This window comes from Sardina pilchardus, chromosome 3, assembly GCF_963854185.1.
Source record: "Sardina pilchardus chromosome 3, fSarPil1.1, whole genome shotgun sequence".
Classification (NCBI taxonomy): domain Eukaryota; kingdom Metazoa; phylum Chordata; class Actinopteri; order Clupeiformes; family Clupeidae; genus Sardina; species Sardina pilchardus.
Window position 1 is genome coordinate 31,861,260 of NC_084996.1, and position 8,749 is coordinate 31,870,008.

Consider the following 8,749-nt stretch of genomic DNA (forward strand, 5'->3'; position numbering starts at 1 on the left):
AAACTGATCCCGTTGTTGTTGATGATGTCGTCGTAGGGAATCAGTTTCCTGTTGAGTGTCCCTTTATTGAAGGGTTTTTTGTTTTGGTTCTTCATGCGAGACTGGTCGGTCACCCCTAATCTATACATCCATATGATGTGTAGACTCATATTTACCACGGTTTACGGTAATGTATCCCATAGTCCTTCACTCTCAACTCAAGAAGGGGTCTTTTTTCAGGTCAATGGGTCTTCCAATCCGAACATCTTCCAGTTTATTGTAAAATTGTAGCTGTTATAATACAGGCGCTATTGCGTAGAGTGAGCAGACACTGATGATTTTCAACGAGAAGGTGTAAACCGTTTTTATTAACGAAAAGTAGCGTAAATCTGCCGTTGGATTCGTGTTGCACCGGACGAAGGCTTTCCATATCATGGATACATTGATGGTTAATGGTATGAATTTGCAAACACAGTTAAATTCGGTCATGGATGTGCTGGCCAAAACGGCTGTTGCTGAAATCGGCAAACTCATCAACGAGTGTGCGATGATTTTACGCCTGGAAATATCCCAGCGCACCAACGAGAACGACTCCCTGAGAAAGAGGTGTGAATTGTTGGAGAACCAATTGAGAGCTGTGCGGAGCAATGGCGGTGGAGGGGGTGTCCAAGGGACTGGAACGCAGAAGACCCCAGTCACCAGTGCATCGGATGGGGTAGAATTCTTTGGCGAAGTCAGAGCCATGGCAGGTAACGTAAGACATCAAACATCATTACTCATCTAATTAGAGGACTTGTCATGTTGTTACATTCAATTAATGATACATAATTGTACATTTACCTTTGGTGTCAGGTGTGCATCAACCATCCATAGATAGTGTCTTCGGCAAGGAGTGGTGCATGGATTTATGGAAAGATGCTGAAACGGGTCAACTGGACAAGCGTGACTCACAGCTGGATGCTGCCATTCTACATGATGAGGTACTTTACTTTTCTTTATTTACAAGGTAAATGTAAATAAAAAAAACCAGACAAATTCACCTCGTATGTATGTATAACACAGGGCATTAGACATCAATTTCGATTGTTTTCTGTTATTTGCTAATGTGACATCTAGGTTCAATTACATTAAAAAAATAAATAAATAAATAAATTTATTTCCATCCTTAATGCAGTCAATAGACTTGGTGGACGACGAACCAGAGATGATTTTAATCAAAGAGGAGACATTTGAGGATTGCCAAAGAGAGAGTAACCTTCATAATGTCCCAAGGAACAATAAAAGTAAGTGCAAGAAAGGGAAATTCATTTTTTTAAAATTATTATTGTTTTTTTATGTTTATTTAAACCTAGTTTGAATTAAGTAGCACTTTTCTCTATGGTTGTGCATTGTTTTTTTTTTTTTTTTTTTTTTTGTGGATGGTACATTTACCTGCATAGTCTAAATGTGAACTTATGCCATGACCATTAATTAATAGCCTACCCAATATAGCTATATCTAACAGGTTTGTTGAGTATGTCTTGTCAAATTAAATGTCTTGTGATGGGTTATGCTTGCTGGTGAAATTACAAAACACAAAATCCCCAAATCACCTAATTGTATCCGTAATGTCAATACGAATTATACATTAATTTGGTAGGATTAAGTTAATTAAGAGAGACTTGGTTTATGAATGATACATTATCAGATTCAGATTCAAAGTATTATTGGCATGACAAGGGGTACTCATATTGCCAAAGCAGTCAGAACAATGTATCACATGTTGTGCATTCTGTGCTTTATAAATGTATAATAATAACATATTCCTCTGATGTTGTGCTTGATCATTTAGGTGATGATTAATGATACTGACTGTGTGCCTAAATTAGCAGCATGAAACCATGCACTCCCTGCTGGCCTACAGGGACCATCGGTCTGAACTACTGCATGTAAACACCAAGCAAAAACATGTCTGCTGGTTCTGTATGTGCAGTTCCATTATTAGTAGTTACAATAAAACAGGGATGTATGGACCGTGTATGGTGGCCTTTATGTCAAGAGTAGAGCACATACGGGGACATAACACCAGGGGATATAAACCTGCATGCATGTAAATTAGTTAAAAATAAATTTGAGTCATAATTGCCAGCTCATGTGTTACACGCTGCCAAGATATGGTCGGCTGATGATTATTCACATCACAATTTGCTGTACACAGGAAGAATCGGTGATTTCAGGCTTTCAGTTGCTTTTTGCATCTTTCCCTACATTTTTACATCATAAATGGTGCTTTTAACATCTGGTCTAAGTAGGCCTACAGTATTTCCAGGCAAAGTAAATACAAATGTTTTCCCTCTTTGACAGGACCTCCTGTATCCTGTAAAGATGTTGGCCCGAGGGCCTTAGGTGCATCTCAACATTGTGAGGGAGACTTTATGACTTACGCTGTACCTTCGGATGACCAGGAGCAGCCCAACATGCTCTTCCGACCTCCCAGAAATCCTCACGAGAACTCTAACGCTGCTGGAGATGCAACGGACTCTCCGCTCGGATCGGACGATTACCCCGGGTTCTATCCTGGCAACAGTAACTTAGGCAACGGCAACTTCAGCACCACTCAGAACCAAAGGGGAAGCAACGGGGACAAAAAATTCAGCTGCATGTTCTGCGGCAAAAGTTTTAACTACTTGAGCTACCTCAAGGTTCACGTGCGGCGGCATTCGGGCGAGAAGCCGTTTGGCTGCAACGTGTGTGGCAAACGCTTTGCGCAGAAGACGTACCTCAAATTGCACGAGCGCACCCACTCGGGCGAGAAGCCCTACACGTGCATGGAGTGCGGCAAGAGCTTCTCACAGAAGAGCTCCTTAAACGTCCACCTGCGCAGTCACACCGGGGAAAAGCCGTACAGTTGCCTGGAATGTGGAAAGAGCTACGCTTATAAACATGGTTTTAATACCCATCAGTGCATTGGCTAGGAGACTATGCAGGGCAAGTTGTGGCATTTGAGAACAAGCTAATTATTAAGTGTGTTACATCAACACCTCACAATTATATCCCACAGAATCTCAGGGTCTGTTATAGCAACCTGGGGATGTAAAAGGGACTGCAGTTTGTTGCTTTTACAGGCTACAAACTGCACAGTATTTAACACTAGTTAGATGTGTACTCTGAAGAAGTGAGGTTACGAAATATCCTCTGGTTCCACTGTCCCACTGGAGCCAAGGCTTCAGGTCAGGTGGACAGCACCCACTTGATGTACAACCACATCAGTGTTACAGTGCTAGTAGAAGTGCATGTGCATCACAATTGAATAGGTCTTGTTGCTAATTTTCTGGTGTTCAGGTTTGAATTTGATGTGTCACATTATATGTTACTAAAAGGAAAAAAAGGCATTCAGAGAATAATTCTGTACACTAACTGCCTTAAATTCATTGGAATGGAATTGGTTCTTTGGAATCCTTCAACTGGATAAGTTACAAAGTTGAGGCATTAAGGAGGTGCTCTGTCGCTATGGATATGATAACCCAGGAGCACATGCCAATGAAATTCAGTTTCAGTACTACTGCAGGATGAAAATATTTGGTATATGAAGTCAGTACATATAGGCTATATATGTTGAATGCCACGTGGAAACACCTTCACTATATTACAGTTTCCTGGGGCCAAAAATCTGTTGTTTTTCAGAGGTTTATTGTTTTTTTTTTTTTTTTAATAAAAAGGAATTTCTCATGATTGAATTTCTGGCTTATTTCAGGTATGTGCTAGTCTGGTTTTTACCATACTAAGCTCAATCTTTTAAGATTGAACATTAGTCTGGGGAGGCTGCGCTTTGTTTCTACTGCACAAAAGGCGTGATCAATGAGCATCGTTCAAATGACTTCGTACGCTTGGATAGTCCTTCATCCAACCAGACCACTGATCCGGTGCGTCTTTCGGATGGGCTAGTTTCTGATTGGAGCCAAAGGTTCTGGCAGTAAACAGAGGAGATAGATCTGCATGGTTTCCAGCCTGAGCTGCTGGGCGAAATTCAAATTCCCCGGAAGTTTAGGCAGGTTTCACCCAGCCTAGGTCAGTGCATGAGATGGATTTAAAGACCTAAGAGACAAAAACGCATAAGTAGTAGAGGGTGTGCATGATGTGAGATGTCTTTGGTTCCCTAGCCTTTATGAACCCAGACGCACCTATTAACAATTTTAATTTGCTTTGGAGGTTTGTCTAGAAATGATCCCATTGACACCTATTTCCTAACATTCATTTTTTGTATGACTTCCAGGGGCATAACCAACAGTGCAATTGACCCTTACTAAATTGTCTCAGAAGTACAGTACGGTTTTAAATGCAGTCGCTCAATTCCAAAGAAAACACATGTCTTGGGTTTTAGGTAATTAAAAAAATGGACACGGTCAATGAGCTCCTTTATAGACCAATCTGCAGAGCAAACTCAAATTCCCTAACAGGTTTGTCTGGGTTCACCCAGGCTACTGGTTCCCTAAACTACAGAAAATAGAAAAAAAAAAGATCAGTTACACAGAAACATTAGAGTAACCTTATACAGTTTTAATGACTTTGGTAACTACTTAGTTTGCAAGATTTAGACAAAATACCTTGTACAATTGTGGACCAAGGGAATCCAAGCATCCCACACAGATATGGATTGAAATGACAACCATTAATCATACTAAAATACAATCATAATAAAAAACAAACAGAAATGTTACTAATGTAATATGTTGGTGATTGACTAGTCTGTCAAAGCTCTGACTGATGTTTTATTTAATGTATCTGTAATAACGATGAAACTCACAGTAGTTACAATCTGTCTTTTAGATGCAGTATTATACAAATTGCATACAAATACAGATCTGAACTACTTTAGCTGGCCAGCCAAGATACCTACAGTACCATTTCCAACACCTAAAAGCCCTGTTAAAATGGGTTGGATGCATTTAACCAGTTTGATTGTTTAATACACTGAAACAGAACACAACTTTGAAATCGCATCTATAATTGATTGTACAAATGGGTTTGATGAGATGAACCTCACAGAAAACACCATGCCGTACTCTTCAAATTCATAAATGCAGCTACAGAATTATATACATATCTACAGTATGTATGAATATGTTTTGATATAGGCAAACACATTGAATAGTGTATGCTTTGTTAAAGAATGGTGCCATTATAAACAAATGGCCCAACATATAGCATATAAAAAATAAACACTTCTGTCGGCCGATAAAAAAAAAAAACAATGACATGAAATAAAAGAAAGAATTACATGTTTTTTTCTTTTTTCCCCCCCAAAAAACATCAATTGGCAGTTTTAGTTTCCTTCGCTTTCCTGTCCAATCTGTGTGTGCAATTTTCCTTCGCTCGCTTGCCCAAGTTGCGTGTGCCATCCTTCCCGTGGAGGGGCAAATGGTGCCGCAGGTTAATTTTCTGGGAGAAGGTTTTGGGGCACATGGGGCAGGAGAAGGGCTTCTCGCCGGTGTGGATGCGTCTGTGGATGTTCAGGTTGCCCTTCTGGGTGAAGCTCTTCCCGCAGATGTCACACTTGTGTGGTCTCTCGCCTGTGTGGACGGCGTAGTGCACTCGCAGGTTGCAGCTGGTGGTGAAGGCCCTGCCGCAGTATTCGCAGCAGAACCTGGCAGCACCGTTCTTGCCACTGCTCTTGGCAGTAGCTGGGGGCGGGGCGCCAGTGCACTTGTGAGTTCTGAGAAGGTTTTTCTGCGGGAAGACACTCTTGCAAACCCGGCATTGGTAAATGGTTTCCCTCTTATGAACCTTCATGTGTGTCTTGAGGGTTTCGTACTTGGCATACTTCTTCCTGCACAGCTTGCAGTTGAACCTGTTCTTCCTCTTCGGAGTTTGTTGAAGGTGTGCCTGAAGGTCAAATCGGTCAAAATAATTGAAGGACTCCTCACCCTCTTCCCCTATATAGGTTTGTGTCTCCAGGAAGGCTGTCTGTGAAGGGTTTTCAGAAAGCCCTTCGAAGGCTATGAGCTCTTTTACCACTTCTTCCCCTTCTCCGCCCTCGTACTCGTACTCAATTGGGACACAGTGTAGATCGAATCCCATGCAGGGAGCCGTGGGCACAGTCATGATATAGTTCCCAGTGGTTCCATCCAGGTTAATGAAGTCAGTTTCTTGTTCCTCATAGACTCTGGATGAGTTCTGCAGATTGTCACAGCCCTCAGTGGAGTCCGCAGAAACGGAGGCTTCTTCCTCCTCTTTCCTGACTGTATCCGGGACATGTCCATCAGCGGATGATGCCTTGCTTCTGCCGCACACACAGCTTCCTTCTAAAGCCAAGAGAAACAGGTAAGAAATGGTCTGTAAGTAATGGCAGATATATGCTGTGGTACTTATGGTAACATGAAGGCATCGTTAAAGCATCATTACAATGTGCACATGCAGAAGTTACACCGCAGGACATCAAGCAAGACAAATTAAAGGTGCTGTCAGGGATTTTACACAAGTTTAAGTCCATAACATTTTTTGACATTCAGAAATCAACAACCTCATGACCGCTAGCTGCCAATTTTGTGAGTACACTGTAAAATAAATGGTCTCCGTTCTCTGGGAATACGGAAGTTATGGGTGTGCTACCTATTTGGTGTGTTTTATTTCATCCTTCGTTGAAATATAATGTACGTTTCTGTAAGCATCTGCTGATGAAATTAAACATAAACACAAACACGACTTCCTGCGAAATCCCTGATTTCACCTTTAACTGAAACACACGCTACAACTATTTTGCTGTTCAATCTAACACTTTTTTATTTCCCGTTTATTCACATATTCATCCGTTAAAGGAGTAGGCTTGTCACAGTGGTGACCTACTTGTGTATGCAAAATTACATTTGGGATGTTGCACATACACAAAATACATTTTTGTATAATCTGTTGCTTTCTATGCAGACATAGTACCACACAAAAACATTGTGAACACTGTCTTAATAAACAACTGCATAAGGGCAAACACGGCCTTCAGTTGTTCACACAAAAGAACTGAACACCAGTGTAGTGGTGAAATAAGAGGAAGGTAAACTATGAATTCTGTGTTCACAGTAAGGTGGACTGCCATGCGGTATCAGATTTTTTAAAAAGGCATTCAGAACATGTTTGATGATGGTGGAGGTTATTGTGCAATGTTTATAACAATAGCAGTGGCATTAAATGGCTCCAAGTGTTGGATTGTATTGTGATGTGAATATGGTGACACTGTGAATACAATGTGATTTTTGAATGTTGTAAGCCGGTGAATGAACTCTTGAGAGGTGGATCAACTCCAATAAGAGGTGGATCAACTCTAATAAGAGGTGGATCAATTCTATTGAGAGCTGGATAAGCTGAGTTTTGGCTCCACAGAGTAGGCCTATACTTACTCTCTTTGGTCTGAGTGCTTTGATGGCTGCTACTGCGTTCACAGATGTCTACTTCTGACTCCTCCTCCTTTATGGTCAGCAGCTCAATTTGGTCTTGTTCGTTTTCCCTGCACTGTATCTGAACAGAGAAGCAGAATGGATCAGTTACACACACATCCCAACTTCAGAACAAGTGGTCACCGCCTGAAAATGATGCATGTGTAACATGCTTTCATCATATTCATTATTCATTATGTGGCATAGGCCTACAACAACGATTCTTATTCACCTCATCCACAAAGTCATCAGAGGTACGTCCCCGCGACACTCCATCTTTCCATAGGTCTGCACACCACTCCTTCCCAAATATACCATCGATTGATGGTGCACGGTTAAGACCTGATGATAACATATTACATAATACACACCGAGGTGCTACTGTGAAATCAGGATACAATGAAATCATCACTAAGTACCGCTGTTGTGTTCAACAAACCTAATGTTAGAAGAAACAAGAATAGGCCTATGTCTAAGACAATGTCTACGGAAGAAAGTAGTAATGTTACCTGTAACGTTGTTTTCTTTCTCGACGCCACGGTGGTTTTCTACCATCTGCATTTCTATGGTAGGCCTATGGTATGTCTTTGTAGAATCGTGCGCTCCTTTTTCCACTTGTCGCTTGATATTAAGTTCTATTTCAAGGTGACGCAGTCGGTCTTGGAGGACTCTATTTTCCTCCATCACCCTTGACATTTCTTTTCTTAATTTCGACGAATCCTCTTCGAACAGTTTATATATTTGAGTCAAAGTCGTTTTGGTCATTATATCCATGATGGTTGTTAGCTGCGTGTGAAACGAATCACACTTCGCCATCGTGAAACCTCTTGTTAAAACCGCTAGAAAACGCAATTGTCTTCACACTACAGCTTAAGTGCTACACAACGTTATCTAATATACGCACTTCAGTATGATCTAACAGACGCACTTTAATATGTGATATCTTCGCAGAATCAACAACATAAGTTCAAGTGAGAGGAGTGGAAGCAAAGCGCTAACTTCTATTTCCGGGTTACGCTGCATCACTTGACATTAGTGTTGTCCAATAGCCAGAGCCCCAGGGATGTATTTATTTATTATTTAGGACAATGCATTTACAGATACCAGTAGGGCTCCTACTGTTCCTCCTTGCACAAAGAAGCAGATGGTCCTGCTACTGGGTTAAGGACCTTCTACTGCTCTCTAGGCCTAGAGCAACTGTCTCCTGGAATCTCTTCCATGCTCTTGAGGCTGCAGTGGGAGACACAGCAATCTCTTTAGCAATGGAAAGTATTGGTGTGCCATTCTGGGGTTGTACTACCCTGTGCAACCTCTAGGCTCCAGATACTGGATTATGCTACCAGTAGTGACACTGACCATATCCAAAT

At 41.3% G+C, this 8,749-nt stretch overlaps 2 protein-coding genes across 2 annotated transcripts; one reads left to right on the plus strand and one right to left on the minus strand.

Moving 5' to 3' along the window:
• The first annotated feature begins 207 nt into the window (after positions 1 to 207).
• On the plus strand, positions 208 to 3,648 carry LOC134077343 (zinc finger and SCAN domain-containing protein 5A-like). Its single transcript, XM_062532896.1, has 4 exons — positions 208 to 728; positions 832 to 959; positions 1,154 to 1,262; positions 2,323 to 3,648. The coding sequence occupies exons 1-4, from the start codon at positions 413 to 415 to the stop codon at positions 2,931 to 2,933; spliced, it is 1,164 nt and encodes a 387-aa protein (XP_062388880.1). The 5' UTR covers positions 208 to 412; the 3' UTR covers positions 2,934 to 3,648.
• Positions 3,649 to 4,503: 855 nt separating this feature from the next.
• LOC134077346 (zinc finger protein 235) lies at positions 4,504 to 8,386 on the minus strand. The gene is made up of 4 exons (XM_062532898.1): positions 7,892 to 8,386; positions 7,615 to 7,724; positions 7,347 to 7,464; positions 4,504 to 6,260 (listed from the first exon to the last, which is right to left on the minus strand). Exons 1-4 carry the CDS (start codon positions 8,196 to 8,198, stop codon positions 5,269 to 5,271), a joined length of 1,527 nt encoding a protein of 508 aa, XP_062388882.1. The 5' UTR covers positions 8,199 to 8,386; the 3' UTR covers positions 4,504 to 5,268.
• Between the last annotated feature and the right edge of the window lie 363 nt (positions 8,387 to 8,749).